Source organism: Phodopus roborovskii, unplaced genomic scaffold (genome assembly GCF_943737965.1).
Source record: "Phodopus roborovskii unplaced genomic scaffold, PHOROB, whole genome shotgun sequence".
NCBI lineage: Eukaryota > Metazoa > Chordata > Mammalia > Rodentia > Cricetidae > Phodopus > Phodopus roborovskii.
The window spans coordinates 20,716,624-20,735,699 of record NW_026126418.1 but is presented as its reverse complement, the minus strand read 5'-3'; the positions used below and the strand labels follow the sequence as shown (position 1 = coordinate 20,735,699).

The following is a 19,076-nucleotide window of genomic DNA, read 5'->3' as shown; positions in this document are numbered from 1 at the left end:
ACCTAGAAACTCCCAGGAGATAAGCCTCTAGGTATGTGCACAAGCTAACTCTATATTGAGCTAACTGAGGTGGGAAGCCCCACCCTCAGAGTTTGTAGCATCTTCCCTTGGACCGGGATAGTGGAATGAATAAAAAGGATAATGTGAACCGAGTACCAGCATTCTTCTCTCTGTGTGTCTTGGCTATGGACGTAGATGTGACTAGCTGCCTCCCATTCCTGCCACAATGCCTTCCCTGAATATATTTCCTGAACTGAAAGCCAAAATAAACCTTTGTCCTTTAGGCTGCTGTCTCAGGTAATGGATCACATCATGAAAAAAGTAATAGAGGGTCTTACAAGCTATTGAGAAGACTTCAGCTTTTGCTCTGTGATTAAAAACCACTGTAGTATTTAGAGGGCCAAGTGACAGGATCTAATTTTAGTTTTTTACATCACTTTGGCTGCTGTTTTGAGAACAGTCAGACTGAAGTATCAGCAGGAGTAGGGAGAATAGCCAGGAGACTACTAACTTGGTGAATCAGTATACTTTGTGATGGTTTGGGCCAGAGAGTCATCAGTAGAGGCAGCAGTCAAATCTGGGTGGACTTTCTGCTTAAGTTGATGGGATAGTCTCTTACCTCCTGCTCCTCTTGGTACAGTCCAGGGAGACATCTATCTTTGTGCTCTCTGAGTTTGTTTGTTTGTTTTTTTGTTTTGTTTTTTGTTTTTTGTCTTTTTTTTTATATGAGTGGCAGGTCCTAATGAGGAGATCTGCATTTCTTTCTTTGGGGCTTGAGTTTCATCCAAGAAGGCAGTACTGTCTGTCCCAGAGTGAGTGACAATACAGAACCTTCCTGTGAGGACGGGAACATATTGATGAGTATTTTGATGAATATATTGATGAGTATATTGTAGAGGTCCTCTGTGAAATACAGTACATATAAATAGCAATACTTACTGGACAAATAACTTATGTTAAAAGTGTTATGATAAAGTGTATGTGGGACATTGGCAGATTCCATGGCAGGTGAGGGTGACCGTGGTGGGGGACAAACATGCCAGACAGACAGAGCTTAGTGAGAAGTTTTATCAGAAAGGGAAAGGGCAGGGGAGGAAAGAGAAAAGAGGTAAAGAGACACAGACAGAGGACAGAAGGGAAGAAGGAGGCAGGAAAAGTCCTGTCTGCCCCAGGGAAACAGCAGGAAAGAGAGAGCATAAGTGCAACCATGGAACACTGGGCTGACCAGGATACTACCTGAGTGCATTCTGCCAGGTGACAAGGGAAATCTAACATAATGCCCCAATCCTTACAAAATGTTCTAATTACAATAAAAAAAAAAAAAAGAGAGAGAGAGAGACTCTTCTGAGAGGTTGGAGAGACTATTTACAATAGAGCTGGGGAAATAGCTCAGGTGGGTAAAGAGCTTGTTTTGCATGAGTAACATCCCAAATTAAGATCCCCAGAGATGTAGGATGGGTCTACAATCCCAGGACTCCTACAGTGAGATAGGAAACAGAGACAGGCAAATCCCTGGAAGCTTTCTGGCCACCAAGCCTGGCTGGCATAAGCAGCAGCAAACACAAGAGCTCCTGTGTCAAACATGGTGGAAGTTAAGGATGGAAACCTGGGGTTATCCTCTGACTTTCATATGCATCTTGTATGCACTCCCCACAACAGCACAGAAAGATAGCTAATTTTAAAAATCTCCATTAAGAAATAATTGGGCTGTTGAGATGGCTTAATGGGTAAGGACGATTACTACGATGCTTGACAACTTGAACTTGATGGCTCTGGATGGTGTTGTGCCCAAATCCTGAACCCCAAAATCACCAAGAGACCCATTCCGTTGCAAAATCAAAGAGTCGTTTATTGTTTAAGGAGTAAACTGTCTTAACTCAGGCCCTTCATGTGTTCACCACAGCCAGGAGAAACCTCAATGCGGGGGGGGGGGGGGGAATTTATTGGGGTATGCAAGGGGAGTGTGTGGGGGGGTTATGCAACAGTCTCAGGATTGGTGCGCTTCCGGGCCCTATCTGTGTTGATTGGTTAACTGGTTGTTATGGCCTATAGGCCCTCCCAGGGCTGTTGCTATGCTCTGCATGTCACTGTTACACCACTTTTACTGTAAAGCATACCCAGAGCCTGCCAGCTAACTTCTGATTGGTTCTTTGCCACGTGAAGGGTACCTGACCTCCTAGTGACTAGGGCAGCTCCTGCAAGGTCAGAAGGACAGAAACCTGTGTTTAGAGGCTATATCTTACTGGGTCTTTTATGCAGCCTGTCACATAGCCCAAAGCAGGGGGCTGGGTAGAATGACAGAATCAGCTCCCACAGGTTGTCCTTTGATCTCCACACGGGCCCATGGCACATGCTTTTAGGAATACGTTTAAATTTTAAAAAGCATGCCCCATGAGAGGTGTAGTTAGTTTAGTGGTGAAGTGCTTGCCTAGAATGCATGAGACCCTGGATTCAGCCTTGATCACTATCAAAGAGAGATAGAAAATAAATAAATACATCACTATTAGCTGAAGATGTGAAAATAGCATTTTGGAAAAAAGACTTCATCGTTAAAGACAACATGAGATCAAGAAAAATGTGGCTAAATTTTATGGATCGTTAAGTTCTGGCGATAGCTATATTGGTGTTCAGTAGACTGTGTTTTCTTTGTTTTGTTAATTTTCCCTAATAAAAGTACTTTAAAAAAAGAACTAAAACCAATGCTTTTATTATTTATTTAATTTTTTTTATTGTTCGCGTGTGTGGGAAGTATAGTAAAGAAGTACAATAAAACATGCTCTAGGGCTGGGAAAGTAGCTCGGTTGGTAAAGTGCTTTCCAATAGCATGCTTGTGGTCTTGGGTTAAATCAGGCATGTGGCGCACGTGTGTAACTCCAGTGCTAGTGAGGTAAAGACAAGAGGATCCTAAATTGTAGGTCATCTTAAGCTATACAGCAAATTAAGAATGCAGCCTAGGCTCTACGAGACCCTCAGAAACAAGCAAACAAAAACTCTGTACTTCTTTCATCTTTTCGCCAGCTGTAACCTTGTATCCTGCTCTCTGCAACCATCCCCCCCACCCCTCCAATTAATGATGTGCACCAGCTCGTTTGTTTACTGATGTTTGGGTCCTACTCCCAGCGAGCCTGATTTCATCGGTATGAGGTAACGTCTGGGCACTGAGGTTTTTAAAGAAGTGCTCCAGGTGATGTTCACATGCAACACTGTGACAGGCTCCTTTGGGGAAAGATTTCTTCACACAAGAGCTGTTTATGCTCAGGCGTGGGCTCTCTTTGGTGGGTTCAGGAAACCAAGCCCCTTCCACACGCCAAACACTCGAAATAATTCCGGGACAGCCCAAAAAATAGAATGCTAACGGGGCTGCCGGCGCTCTGCCCCTCACTCAGGCCTCTATGGTACTTTGGAGGACTCTCTAGCAAACTGAAGTCGTTTTCTCTTCGGCCAGGCGGTGGCTCCATCTCTATGGTAGCGGATTTCCCCCAGCGCCGCCGGGTCGGCATTTTCTTCCGGATCAAAGAAGAGGTTGGACTTCCATCCCGGATGTGACCCACGTGCTTCTTATTTCTTCTAGCTGGGTACCCGGCAACTTTTTACTATTGATCCGAAGTTGGGGACGTCGTGGGACCTGTGACCTGACCCAGGCTGTGGTGAGTGGGCCACAGTGTCTGACCCCCCAGAGTGGTCCCGATGATGGCATCGCATGACAGGCTCAGCCTTTGGGCCGGCTCCAGGAGCTTCGGTTGTGGTTAGGGTCTGATTCTCAGGACTGCGCGGGCCAGGCCCACGGTTTCGAGTGTTCTGTTCTTACCGTGGATCCTCTGGCTAGGGGCGATCTCGAGGGACCGAGAGGTCTCAGTCTCCGGCTCTGTGCTCATGACACCCTGAGTGACCTTGAGCTGGGCACTGTCTCCTTTAAGGGCCTCATTTCCACTTGTGTTAAGAGGGCTGACTACGTTTACTGAGGGCAGTGGTCCCTGCTGGTCTGAAACGCTGTCCCCCCAATCCCCGAGTACTAGGGTGAAGAGGGAGGGGTCGGTGCTGATGATCATGTCTGCTCCTAGGACTAAAGACCAGGAGACAGTTCTGCACGGTGCTAGTTTGGCATGGATCCGCTTAGAGCCCAGCAGCTGGCTGCGGAGCTGGAGGTGGAGATGATGGCCGACATGTACAACAGGTAACAGAACCACTCCACGGTATCCTGTGCTGGGAAATTAGCCCGGGTGAAGGACTTGTAACGAATGCTTTCCGTTAGGGAGTGGAGCTAAGTCCCACCCCTCACCCTCTGCCCCACACTCACCATGTGCTTGGCTAAATACAGGTCAGGAGACGGACTAGGCAATTTAGGGTGAATAAAAGGGGCGTGAAGGAGAATCTCCTGTCAGGATCTGTGAGTTTCAAGAACAAGTAGCATTAACTTTAAAATAAACAAACTAGATAGTCCATTGAATTGCTTTTGTTTATGTATTTTGTGTTTATGAGTGCCACCGTGCATGCCATAGCAGCACACTAGTGAAGGTCTGAGAACAACCTAGTAGGTGTCCATCTTTCCTTATACCTTATGGGTCTGGTCTCAGGGACTGGACTCAAGTTCTGACTTGGCAGCAAGTGCTTTTGCCTCCTGAGCCATCTGAACATTCATTTAGTAATTAATAGCATTTGGTAGCTCTAATATTCATTAAACTTTTCTTTTTTTTCCTTTTTTTTTTTTTTTAACCAAGCTGGCCTCGAATTCACAAAGATCACCAGCCTCTCCCTCTTGAGTGCTGGGAATCAAAGGTGTGCACACCTGGTCTTTACTAAACTTTAACTCTGTGTTAAGCACTTGGAAAACATTTTATATACATTATCATTTAAAATTTTTTTTCAAGTTTATTTGTTTTTAGTTAATATGTATGGATATTTTGCTTGAATGGATGTATATACAGTACATGCCCAAAGAGTTCAAAGAGGGCATCAGATCCATTGGAACTGAAGTTACACACAGTTGTGAGTTTACCATATGGGTTCTGGGGACCAAACCCAGGTCTTCTGCAAGACCAGTAAGCTCTCCTAACCAGAGAGCCACCTCTCTAGTTCCCCGTTATCCTTTTTTATTTTTTAATACTCACTGGGAGAAGGGGGGTCTAACTTTTGGTAGGGTGCTTTACTAGAATGCAAGAAGCCCTTGGCTTGATACTGATGTGGTGCTTTTGTAATTTCAACACTTAGAGATGGAGGACAGAGGATCAATAGTTCAAGGTCATCCTTGGCTACATAGTGGTTTTGAGGCCAGCCTGGGATAGATGACACCAGTCTGAGAAGAAAAAAAAGGGGGGGGGGAAATAAATAAATAAAAATCAGTGGGTTAATTTTATTAGTGCTATTTTAACATCGGGGAATTGAGATATCAAGGGGTTTAGTAATGTCAGCATCAAATAGCTGGTCAGTAGCAATGTTAGAACCCAATTCTTCAGGCTGATTTTACAACTATTGATTGTAGCTGTTTGGCCAATTTGGAAACAAATCCTGGTGCACCAGTCACCTGCTTAATGTCTTTGGATATGTTGTCTCATAATTGATTATATCATCAATGAAACTGATGTAATAAATACTACTTTGTGAAGACATTATTAATATTGAACATAAAAGCCTTTAGCACTGAGCATTCAGCAAATAGGATGTCTGCTGGTTTTAGTCAGCAGAAGCGCTTTTCATTGGTTGATTTTATTTTGGAAGCCACAAATTACTTTTTTTTTTTTTTTTTTTTTTTTTTTTTGCTTTGCTTTTTCAAGACAGGGTTTCTCTGTGTAATAGCCCTGGCTGTCCTAGAACTCACTTTGTAGACCAGACTGGCCTAGAACTCACAGAGATTCTTCTGCCTCTGCCTCCCAAGTGCTGGAATTAAAGATGTGCGCCACCACTGCCTGGCTCAAACAAAGTTCTTAATCTGAAGAACCATCCAAGGTGGTTGAAATAAAAACAGGATTTACATCATTTTCTTGAGAGGGAGAGTGAGGCCAAATCAGTACAGCAGAGTTGGAATTGTTGAAGGGCCCTGGGATGCCACAGGAAGTTACTGACATAACCTTGTCCCTCTCTAATCCCAGAATGACCAGTGCCTGCCACCGGAAGTGTGTGCCTCCCCACTACAAGGAAGCAGAGCTGTCCAAAGGCGAGTCTGTGTGCTTGGACCGATGTGTATCCAAGTACTTGGACATCCATGAGAGGATGGGCAAAAAGTTGACAGAGTTGTCTATGCAGGATGAAGAGCTGATGAAGAGGGTACAGCAGAGCTCTGGACCTGCATGAGGCCGCAGGCAGTATTCACCTGGGGTGCACCTTGCCACATTTCTGATTAAAGTGTTCCCTAATGGGTGTCGTATGTGAAAACTGTCACACTTAGGCTCTCTGGAGCATCTCCAGGACCCCTGGGTTTGGTAGAGCTCTCCTGGCTAAAGAAGGGGACTTGTCACGCTGGTTTGTGACTGTGTATGTGTGTATATGTATATATCGATATTAAAACAAATTTGTGCAAAGCAGTGTCTTTAGTATTTGATAGTAATGACTTGAGCTAGAGTATCTCCAACAGTAGACAGAATTTGATGCGGTGGGCCTTTCTGTTTGTTTTGGGTTGGGTTTTGTTTTAGGACTGTAGATTAGTAAGATCAATAGGTTTCTGTTCTGAGTATGCTGCTTGCTGTATGGCCCTACATGTGACATATCTCTACTTACTGGAGTGACTCAGGTAGGGACTAAAGTTTTTAAAATTTTTGATATTAAGTGGAGGCAAGCCGTTTTTTCTATCCACATCACATATTAAAATGAAATGACTTACAGGAAGTGCAAGTGGATGGGATTTAGGGAGCAAGTAGCCAGGCTCTGCTCTAGATGACATTGCCAAGGCATGCAGCAGACGAGCATCATGGATAGAGGTTCAGGTGACTCTATTTGTGTTCATTTGATTCAGACTGCTCCCAGTCACTTCTCCGTATCCAAGACTGAAGGGTGGAAACAGGAGGCAGCTGCTTGCTGCAGGTTACACAGTAGAGCAGTGGGGAAGCCAAGACTGACTGAGACAAGCCCCACTTCTGTCTGAGGAGGCCCTTGGAGGAGTGCAGCTTTCATGATGTGTGGGTCATTCTAGAAGGCACTTGACAGCGAAAGTGACGTTCATGATAGAGGTGTCTGGGATGGAGTAAGGACTATAGAGGCAGAGACTTTGGTCAGCTTACCAGTGCATGCCCAAATAGGTTTGGGTCTTGGCTAAGGTTTTTCTAGCTGCAGGAGTCATTTAACTGCTTCCATTACCCTTTGTGTAGAAATTGCAGTATGGTCCTACCTGCCTCCTTGGGTAACTGAATAACTCAAAACACTTAGAAAAGTATCTGAAATACATCAAGCACTCAATTATTTACTAAATTTGATGGGAAGTGGAGACACTGCAAGTGGTTCTCAACCCGTGGGTCACCACCCCTGGCCTGGGTTGCATATTGAATATCCTCATAAGAGATTACAGTTAGGAAGTATCAAGGAAATAATTTTATGTCTGGGGGGGATTACCACAACATGTGGAAATGTATTAAAGGGCTGCAACATTAGGAGAGTTGAGAACCACTGCACTAGATGGACTTCTGTAAAATTTCAAAACCTTTGTATCATTAAGGTGGGAAGACTGTCGAAAGGATTTCTAAATGCTGAAATACAAACCTAGGCCAGCAGGTGGTGCTGTCTGCCCTCGGGTCTGAGCTGCTGGGACCAGAGCCACAAAGTTGCTGCAAGTTTCTTGACTTCTGCCAGTAATGCACAATGCTAGGAAGAGAGGAGTCACTGAGGAAAAGAGATACTGTGTCTACCTCCAGGTCTAAAAGGGACATAATGAGTATTCTCTTGATAGTTCACAGCTGGAACAAACAAGGCCTGGTGGACAGAGGGAGAAGAACTTCCAGCTCAGGGATAACTCTTACAAAGGCTTTGCCATGACAGGGAAATGTGGAGCTCTGGGAAACTGGCTGCAACACTAAGTGTGAAGAGAAAAACTGAGTGATGCACCCAGAAGCCTTTTGGAAAGGCTCAACTTCAGAACAGCCTAGGGAGTGGGTTGTGTTAAACCATTTGGATTTTCGCCTGGTAAGGGCATCAGCAAACTGTTAGAGGATTTAAACCTTACCATGACAAAGACAGCTCTGCTTTTCAAAGACTTACTCTCCCTGTTAGATAGTGTTAGATAACAGAAGTTCATGGTGCAGATGGTGAGGAGAGAAATGGGGGATGACATAAGACTAGCTCACATTTATTGAGTTGCTGTAGCTTAGCTCTGCTATACCTCACATGTATGAATTTGCTTACTGTTAGGACAACACTAAGGCAGGTACAATGGTTGCATTTTATAGATGAAGAGGCCGAGACTCAAGAGTTAATCACTTGTCCAAGGCAGAACTGAGATCCCAACTTACAGACCGGAGGCTGCTTAAGCTGCTGTTCACGGAGTCAGGGCAATTCCCTAAGGAGGGGATATTGCAGAATTTTTGCATTTTCAGGCCATTTTCTGTGGGACATGCACGGAATGAGTCGGTAGGGTTCTTGCTGCCAATGAATAAACAGAGTGGAGTGAAGGATTGGAGAACTGGAAGACATATTCAAAAGGTAGGAGAAAGAAGATGGAACTCAGGCGTTCCTGTCATTTGGAGGAAGTATAAACCCAGATTTGGTTTCCCTTGATTTTCCCAGTTTTGGAAATTGGTAAATATCTCACAAAAAATCTAGGCTGTGGCTACTTTTAAGGAGTCAGAAGATCTGTAAATCTGCATTACAGTTTGCCAACAGTCTGCTGGAAGGTGGGCAAAGTTTCAGCCATTCACTAAGTCACAACTAGTCTTCGTCTCCTCCTCACTGGCCTGACTCTGTGGGCTCTGGTCTATGCCTTCCACTGCTAGTGTGTTCCGTGGTAGGCAACATCTAAGACTCCTGGTGGTGCCACCTGGTATTTGCCCCCTCCCTGTGTGCAATGTGCAGGAGACCGTGAGACTTCTTATAAAAAGGCCCTAGCTAAGGTGATAGGATGTAGTTACGGAGGACTGCACACTCTTGTTCCCTTTTCTACTAACTCTGATGAAGCCAGCTCCCATGTGGTGAGCTGACCTGGCCAAAGCCCCTGTGGTAAGCAATATTTCCATGGTGAATGCCACATCATGTGAGTGAGCCTACCTCTGCTTAGCTTTCAGATGAGAGCATCCCTGATCTGCACTTTGCAGCTTGGGAGAGACATTGGCGGTCAGGACCCAGCCAAGTCATACCTTATCTCCTACTAATCTGGAGAGGCTGAGATCATAAATATTTGTTCAAAGCGTTATATTTTGGGTTAATTCTGCCATAGACAGCTCATACTCATGTTGTCTATTTACCTGAAGAAGTTGTCTGAGACTCTTGGTCATTTCACACCTATGCTAGAATGTGTTGAGTACCATTCTAGGCCCGTGGGATACATCAGAACAAAACAGTAAGACACAACCCCTTTATATTGTAGTGGGGGTTCTGTTTTGAAGGGCAGACAGACCTTCAGGATCTAGGGGAAGGGTCTTATGTTCTTTCAGGTCTCAGACCCCTTTAAAAAATCTGACAAATGCTAAGAACCATTTCCTCACTGCATGCATATAGACTTGTGTGGGAGTTATTGTGTGCTAAGCAGAGAGGGGTCTTGTAATGAGTCTTAGGTGATAGTGTCAAGAGCTGTTGCAGCCATGATGCAACTACAGCAGATGACAACTGATATATATAAGGCCGAGCCACCAGGTGATCGACTAATCTGATGGAGGAAATTCATAGGCAAGGCTTATGAAAATATTGCCTATAAATATTGACTGCTTCTGGCTGTAAATTCATATGTGCAAAGACAGCTAGGGTATCTCCCCAGTACCTGCACTGTGATGTGTATATGTAACCTCATAATTACATCTCAATTTTATGGATACATATATCTATCTGTAGATGGTCAGGAAGATGACTTCTCATTAAGCTGTATAATTTTGGTATATAGAAAATATACTAGGGTATGCTTCATAACCAGACCTATTAGTCCATGAGGACTGTAAGACACTTAGGCCGTTTTGGTTTTTTTTTTTTTTTTTTTTAAATCACCAGCTCAGACTGGCATAAAACAACAATTCTCAGTTCTAAGATTAAACACATACAATTAATTGACTCATAACCTCAAGAGCAAATTCAAATTAGATTGAATGTCTCCATGAATGGATCATAAGCTAAAAACTTTGCAGTTATGCACAAGGACAGAATTGCAGGTGCTTAACCAAGGTTATTAGCACAAAGCAGCAGAGATCTGTTATGCTAGCTCCTTTAGCCAGGCCTGGCTGATAACAGACCAGCAACCTGCCTCCTGTGGGTTGCCATGGTTACTCACAGACTGCTCACAAAGGGCCCCAGCCATGCAGCTGTACTCCTCCTGTTAGGGCTGTGAGGAAAATGACACCTTTACATCTTGTTAATCACACAATGTTGGTCTATAAGGCTTAATACACTTAAGAAATGTAGAATAGTACATGACTTCTTTTTTTCTTCCTTAGACCTCTCAATAGTTTAGCCTTTCTCTTCTATTACCCCTTGTAAGCAACCTTCTTAAGTGATAATACTACAGTTGAAACACTCCCTTTTACAGCTGCCTACTAACCAGAAGCTGACATGTTTATTTCATGAGTGTCCCTTATCCTTTACTCAAGGATGCATTGGGATGATGGCCCAGCAGTTAAGAGCAGTGACTGCTCTTCCAGAGGACGAGGGCTCAGTTCTTCCAGAGGCTCTGGATTTAATTCCTAGCACCCACATGGTGACTCCAGGGGAGCTCAGGCCCTTTACTGGCCTTCTCTGGCATTTCTCACACATGGTGCAGAGATACATATCCAGAAAAAAACACTTGTACATATAAAATAAATAAAAATTAGCCAGGTGGTGGAGGCACACACCTTTAATTCCGGCACTTGGGAGGCAGAGGCAGGTGGATCTCTGTGAGTTTGAGGCCAGCCTAGTCTACCCAGCGAGTTCCAGGATAGGCTCCAAAGCTACAGAGAAACCCTGTCTCAAAAAAGCACCCCCCCAAATGCATTGGGACCCTGAAAAGCTTCTGTAACTTTTTTGTGTGTGTTTGTTTTTAATTGAAAAGAGTTTGCCATTAAATATGTATATGAGCTGTATGAACAAGGCAGGTAGGGAGAATTGGAACAGAATTATAGAGAATTGGAGCTAAAAATTTAGAACTATGAGAGCTGGAAATAAGAAGAACATGACCTCAGAGATGTATGTCTTCTTCCTTTAGACTGGAAATTTCCCCAAAGTCCTCACTCCCCTGAGGCAATCTTTTCACTATCCTGGGTGTAGTCCTGGGAGCTGGACTTCCCAGGCTTTGACATGATAGGACATAGTGGAATGAGGTTTTAACAGATCTAGTCGGTGGGGCAAATATTAAAACCAGGTTTTGGACTATAAACTGACCAGGACACACTCATGTGTAGAAGCCTCTTCCTCGAAGCTGTTGTAAAGGAAATGGCAAGCCTGCTACTCAGAGTCTGTCTCTTACCCTCTAGCAGATTCCCCAGGTGGCTGGACCCCAGAAGAATAGCAGGTGCTATTTATTTTGAACATATTTGTAGCACCTGCGCTATGATCTGTTCCACAAATTGGGTGAAGGCCTAGAGATTGAAATAAGAGACAAGACAGCGGGTCATTCATTCAATGGCAATGTCGGGACGCCAAATGCCGAATGCCATTTATTGAGGGGATGAAACGGGCTTAAATACTGACTTACAGCACAGTGGAAAATTACAGGAATTTTAGGCTTAGCTCCTCCCTATGAGGTGTGTGTTGTCACGGGGTGTGTGTTATCAAAACGGGAAGAGTACCAACCACAGCTTTGGGGCAAGGAGTTTCAGCCAACAGCTTTAGGCTTGCTCAAGGTACCTCGGGGGTCCATGCAGGGCCCTACAGGTCCCCCCTTCTTTTAATATAAACTAACACCTGCCTTAGGTGGCAAAGGACGTCAGCATAATTACTTACCCATCATTGGAGAGGTCACCCAGGCCCATAACCTTCCTGTCTTAGGCTGGATATTTGCCCCCTCTGCCTTACCCGTCACTGGTGAATAGTTTGTCAGTCACACATGGGCAGAGGCATTTTTCTCTTGAGCCAAAGACAGTAGACTCTGTCTTGTTTGAAAGTTGGCGTGGGCCTGTTTAATGCTGTGGCGAAGTAGCACCAAGTGCAAGGGCTACGAACCCCAATAATCTGCCGGCAAGTTGAAGTCCTTGTAAAAGGTCTTCTACACTGGCAAGTGGTACTCAGGTTTCATTGATGTTAATGGTCTGCATGGCTAAAGCATGTATATAAATTAAAAACTGATTACTCCAGGATTTCTGGAGAAAAATGATGCATTAACACAGATTTGTGTGAAAGACAGAGAACAAGAAGCCATATGAGCCTCTCACAAAAAAATTCAAGTGTTCATATAAGAGGCTATTTTGTAGATTTAGTTTAAAAATGCCAATTTGTACTAGATAATCAAGTGTGTTTTGGGTGGCTGAGGCTACAGCCAAATCACCTGATAGTTGATCCACTGTGCTTGCAGTATTTACAGATTGGGAGAGAGCTATCGTAGAAACTGTTGCTTCAGTGGTGGAGGCAGCACTGGCAGCCGTGATCCTGAAATCTCCTTTCCTCTCTGCTGCACACCTGAGGTACGTGGCCCACGACAGCTGTTACTTCATATGTCCAGCAGCTAACCAGTCGGCAGACCTGCTGAGAACAATTGAAACTTCCTCCAAAATTAGTAGCATTAATTACAACAAAAAGAAGGGAACCAGAATACAAGTGCCTGAGATGAAGGTGAAATTCTTATTCTTTGGATCAGAGTGTAAATTTATAGCTGCTTGATCCAAACTATAATTAGTGGTCAGGAAAAAGGGCCACATATGGCTACTCAGACCCACAGGTATCAGAATGGGTAGATTCTTGAAGACCCATCGGACCTTCTTTCTGGCTGTTACAATCACTATCCCTCCCCATATAGCTCAGGCACCCAAACAGGGTTATCTGCATTTTGTGGAAAGACACAAACTGACCCTCGGCCCATACTAGAACTGGGTTGGGGCCATACCATTGTCCAGTAGTGACATTCTTCCACGTAACTGAGCCATAGTCAGATGACCGAAGGCACCAATGCCTGTGGGCCGCAGATCAAACAGCGCCATCAATAGTTAAAAATTTTTAAATATAAAGGACAAAAGAAAGGTGATTATGAGGAGACCCTGTAAACTTCCCCTTTTTTGTTTTATGAAGATAGACTTTAATTTGCGATGTACATGCTCCACCGTGGCCTGACCCTGAAGATTATAAGGGATGCCTGTCTTATGTGAGATTAAAAAAAAAAAAAAAAAAAACTTTGCAAAAGGAGTTGAAACCCTGACTAGGGTAAGCAGGGCCATTATCAGTTTTAATTGTCTGGGTATTTCCATATATGCAAAGGCTTATAAACAATGGCTCTTAACATCCTTAAGCCTTTCTCCAGTATGGGCAAAGGCAAATATGAGATGAGAATGGGTATCCACAGATACATGAACAAATTTTAGTCGGCCAAAGGAAGTAATATGAATAACATCCATCTGCCAGATATCATTAGGCATGACACCCCGAGTTAACTCCAAGGTGTGGAACAAGTAAGAACTCTGCACATAGGGGACAGTTCTTAACTATATTAATAGCTTGGTCTCTAGTAATTTTAAAGTGGAATTTAAGTGACCCTGCATTAAGGTGGAAGGTTGTATGAGCTTTGCAAGCTGCTTCATAACCAGACTCTCATCATCATAATGGCACTATCTGTTTTAGTATTAAAATCAGCAAAGGCATTTCCTTCACTCAAAGGGCTAGGAAAATCAGAATGTGTTTGGAGATGTCCTACAAAAATTGGATGAGAGTGCCTCCATAGTAGGCTTTGTATGGCTAGTAAATGTTCCTGTACACGAGAGACAGGAGCTATATAAGCAGCAGTTTCTAAGGGAGCCAATATATGATACACATATTTACTGTCAGTGTATAAGTTAAGCGGCTCATCAGAAAAATGTCAAAGGGATAATTGTACTGCAGCTAGTTCCACAAATTGTGCAGACTTTAAGTGTGGAGCGTTTAATAATGGGAAAGGAAACAACTAGTGCACAACCATTTGAAGAGCCATCTGTAAATACATTGTGGGTCCCCTTCAAAGGATTTTGGGAAATAACCTTGGGGAAACACACAGGGTGATTAAAAAAAAATGAGCTAACTTATTGAAAGGAAAATGACTATCAAAGTGGCAGGGTGTGGAACACAAGAAATATGCCCAATCCTCATCAAATTGTTGAAGCCATTGTATCTGTTGTTGAGTATAGGGAGTAACAATTACATCCAGCATCTAGCCAAAAACTTGAAGACTCATTTTGTATGCCTTTTGAATAATACAAAGCATTGCCTAAGGATAAGAGCTAACTGTCTTTCCTGGGGATGCATGTTCATGCACCCATAATATAGGACCAGTTTGTCAAAACCCTTTGGGAATTTCACACCATGTACCCCAATGTCACTCATTTCTCAGTCCCTCCATATCTGCCCTTCACCCTTGTAGCATTCACCCCCAAGTAAAACTTAAAATAATAAAGATTAAAAAACCACAAATAAGAATATTGATTAAACAAACAAGAGTAAAAAACAAGCACACAAAAAACCCACTTGGTTCCTCAGTTTTTCCCCCGAACACCGCCCCCATCACCTCTTTTTTTGTGTGTGTGTTAGTGGCTTTGGGAGCTGCTGTGTATCCTGCAGTGTACACTTTGGTCCAGAGAGTTTTCTTGCAAATGTTCCCTGTGTAGTGTGTTGTCGGTTAGGTTTAAGGTCTCTAGCTTCTGGTAGAATAAATACCAGACCATCACTGAATACTGGACCATCAATACCGCCGGACCCTCACTGAATCTCCTCACAGATATCCTGCTGTTGCCCCAAGTCATGGAGATCCTTCCACTATGGCTCCACAGGACCAGATTCTTCACATAATCCAGCAGGTCACAGAGGGTGGTAGATGTTGGGGATTGCCAACTCAAAGCTCCGATGTGTGCCTGGGTGGTAGCTGAGTTGGTCTGACTGGTAAACTGGGACCACCCCCTCAGGTGAGGGGTGAAGTAGGCTCTCCCACACACTTGTGGGGGTGAGCTCAGCTCTCTGGTGTGTGTGGGCAGCTCTCCCCGAGCCAGTGAAGGGCAGGGCCAGAGGTGCCCTAACTAAATTATTTAGTTGGTACATATGTGTACATATGTCAGAGGTCAGGGAAAAACTTGCAAGCATCAAGTTTGTACCTTGAGCCAAGTAGGTTCCAGGGATTGAACACAGTCTTGGTGGCAAGCATTTACCCACTGAACCATCTCACTGTCTCTGGCACCCTTAGTCTTACTTCCTCAAAGACAGAACCAGGCTACTAGACTCCTAAAATTTCAGAGGGTACCAGTGGCATGCCACACCCCTCCAGGTAATGGGTACGCCGTAAGTAAATGTGCCCTTCCTCCCCAGCTCCCCCATATCCTCTAAGCCACACAGCGACAAGATTCCTTTCTTGTTTGCTTTATGCAAGACCTCCTATCCACAATCCCTGGGAATCAGAGGCAGGCCTGTGCTGTGGATACTCATCAATTAATGGTGCATAGAATTTTCCTTTTTCTCTGAGACCTATAAGAAGGGACCCCTCACTTGGCCCCTTCCATGCTTTATGTCTACAGTATTGGGGTCTGTGTTCTTCTCACTTTGGGGAGGCTAGCAAGAGTCAAAGGATGAGTAGGATTTGCCAGGCAGCTAGTCTGGAGGGTGGGTGGCTAGGGGGAAGGTGCATGTAGGCACCTGTCCTGAGAGGCACAGGGTCCACCAGAGCAAACAGTCACACCTTGGTGAGTTTATTATAAGAAAAATCAAATGTTATATAGGTCACACAACAAAGGGATTTACAGTTATTGCAAAGAATTGAGCACTTAGGACATCACTTTTAGCTCTGATTTGAAGGATTAGCTCACTATGTCAGGTCAGAACTTGAGATGGGAGAAAGTGTGAATGGTGTGAGGGAGGTTAGCGGGGCCAAGTCACAAAGACTAGGATGGGGCAGAGATGACATAGAATCAGGGGTCATCGTTTGAACAGGTGGAACCATCTGAACAGACATAAAGATATCCTAAAGCTCCTCTTTTGGCCATTATTAAAATAATAATGGCCAAATACGAACTGGAATTTCTTCGGGACTCTCACACTGGAGGAGAGAAATGCTGAAGCCGAGTGCCAATCAGAGGAGGAACTTGTCTCTAGGAAGTAGACTTCACATTTCTGACAACTGCTCAGACCACCTTGCAGGAAGAAACTAAAGTCCAAATAATGATGGGTCAGTGATAGGCAGAACCACACCCTGACCAGGATGGCTTAGTCTTGCATCCCTCTAGCTCTCTATTTACACCTAAACGTTATGCTAAGACCTCAAAGACAGACCTGGGGCACAGGGTCACTATATCTCTTTGTTCCTTTTCTCCATGTGGTCACATTAAATGCATTGTTTCTGTTTTTCACTGTTGATTTAGTTCTTCTAATTGACCTGTTTTGGACATGAGGCTGAGCCTGGATTGACAAGAACATAACCACTGACCTTAACTCTAGTAACAAAAGGGCACTGAAAACATTTCAAGGGGAGTGGCTTGATAAAACTCTGGTTTCAGCTGGGCATTGGTGGTGCACGCCTTTAATCCCAGCACTCAGGAGGCAGAGGCAGGTGGATCTCTGTGGATTTGAGGCCAGCCTGGTCTACAAAGCTAATTCCAGGCTCCAAATCAATACAGAGAAACTCTTGAAAAACCAAAAACCAAAACAATAAACAAACAATAAAACAAAATAAAAGAAAACAATCCCCCAAACAAAACAAAAACCCTAAACCAAACAAACAAAAAACAACAATAACAACAACAAAAAGACTTTCAAAAAAACAAAACAAAACCTTTGTTTCCAGCAGGTCATGCTGGTTATGGGGTCAAGTGAGGTGGAATTGGGAGGGCCAGGTTGCAAGCGTCCATCCTGAGTTCAGTGAGCAGTAGAGGCTGGGAATGCCAGTGTATGCAGACAAGGAGTCTTTAGAAGGTGGGGGCTACAGGCTACTGGCAGGCTGCATGAGGAGAGGGAAACAGGGAGCAGAATCTGGGGCGTCTCCAGTTCTGTCACTTAAGCCCAGGAAGAGTTGGTACTGCTGCCGACATAGGCAGCAATGGTGCAGAGCAAGAGAGGGGAGAGAACCGTCACTTTAAATTGCTGAGCCATCCTCAGAGTCTTAGAAGACCCAATGGGTCAGGCCTGGAAGGACAACTCTCAGTGGCAACCTGTGCCACAGTCCCCTTCCTCTATGTGCTTCTCTCCAGCTCTAGGAAATGAATCCTCCCTGTGAGGTTTCCTTCTCTTGGGGACTGATAAATCTTGCTGATTCTGTTCTCTAAAGCTATCTCAGATCTCAGCTCACATGTCACCCTTAAAGACTATTCCCTGAGCTCCTGACTAGATGCAACTCCCCTCCCCAAATATACATTCCCGTAGTTGCATATCACACATTCCCCAATTATACATACCCACAAGGATCCTTGTTCAGCTTCCAGAGACCTCATGTGTCCTCTGGAATGGAATCTTTATTTATTTATGTGTATTGAGTGTTTTGCTAGAAGGGAATGTGCATGCAATGCCTGTGGATACCAGAAGAGGGCACCGAGTTCCATTGAATTGATGTCACAGACCATTGTGAACCACCATGTAGGTGGCTAGGAACCCAACCCAGGTCCTCTGCAAGAGCAACAAGTACTCTTAATGATTGAGCCATTTCTCCAGTGTCCCTGTTTTCTGGTCTTAGTCTTGCTCTATAGCCCTGGCTTAGAACAGGCCTCGCAGTTGTGCTTGCTTTGCAAGTGCTGGAATTATAGGTGTGTGTGAAAATACCTGCCCTTACTTAAGCTTTTCTTCCCAATAGCTAGCCTGGTCCCACGGGACTAGTTTCTCTCTCACCCTCTGGGTCCCCACAGCCACTTACGAAATAATCATTTAGAGGCTAATAGTAAATATAATTGTTTGGTCAATGACTCAGACATATTAATGGCTAGCTCTCTCTTATAAATTAACCCATTTCTATCAATCTGTGCATTGCCATGAGGCTGTGGCTTACCAGTGATATTCCAGCATGTTACTCCTCCAGTGGCTACATGGCATCTCCCTGACTCTGCCTACTTTTTCTCTGTATCTTTGTTTAGACTTCCTGCCTAACAATATTCTCCCTGGCTGTTGGCTGAAACCGCTTTATTTATCAACCAACAAAAGCAACACATATTCGTAGCATACAGAAGACATCCCATACCAATAAAACCCAGGGGTTTTTTACATTTCACAGCACTGTAAGTACTTGTCTTCATGGACTCCATTTCAAAGTCATCCTAGCCTTCCTTGCCAGCTTTATTTCCTGTCACTCCCTTCCCATTTATTCAACAAATGTTTGCCAGCAGTTTACTGTATGCCAGGCCTGCGATAGCAGCAGTCGTACAAATTACCTACAACACCCTTGTTCTTTCACAAGACAGACTTACAGCCCTTGGATTGGGGAAGGGGAGGAAGGAAACGGATCACATCAGAGTAGCAGGAGGCTTCGCAAGAGGACAGCACAGTGTTTGGGGATATGTGGGCAGCTTCCAAACAAAGGTGAAGTTTGAGCAGTGCTGTAAGGACGAGTGAATCTGAAATGAAGGAGTGGATCTGTCACTCCCACAAGAAGGAAGAACAGGTGCAGAGACAGGAAGGTGTGAAACCAGCTGGCTGGGCTCGTCACTGCACATCTGCTCAGTGAGCACCTCTAAGGTGTTTTGGATATGTAAGCAGTGAACACCACAAAGGCTCCTGATTTCACAGAGCTGAGAGTCCCCAAGAGGAAGATGGCAACATTGGATAGGATGAGGAACAGCAAGCCTTCCAGACACTAAAGTCTCATGGGTGGGGCTCACAAGCTCACTGCAATTACAATA

At 44.3% G+C, this 19,076-nt stretch overlaps 1 protein-coding gene across 1 annotated transcript; it reads left to right on the top strand.

The window, feature by feature from the left end:
- The first annotated feature begins 3,482 nt into the window (after positions 1–3,482).
- Positions 3,483–6,518, top strand: Timm10 (translocase of inner mitochondrial membrane 10). The gene is made up of 3 exons (XM_051184361.1): positions 3,483–3,647; positions 4,062–4,174; positions 6,087–6,518. Exons 2-3 carry the CDS (start codon positions 4,104–4,106, stop codon positions 6,286–6,288), a joined length of 273 nt encoding a protein of 90 aa, XP_051040318.1. The 5' UTR covers positions 3,483–3,647; positions 4,062–4,103; the 3' UTR covers positions 6,289–6,518.
- The last annotated feature ends 12,558 nt before the right edge of the window (positions 6,519–19,076 follow it).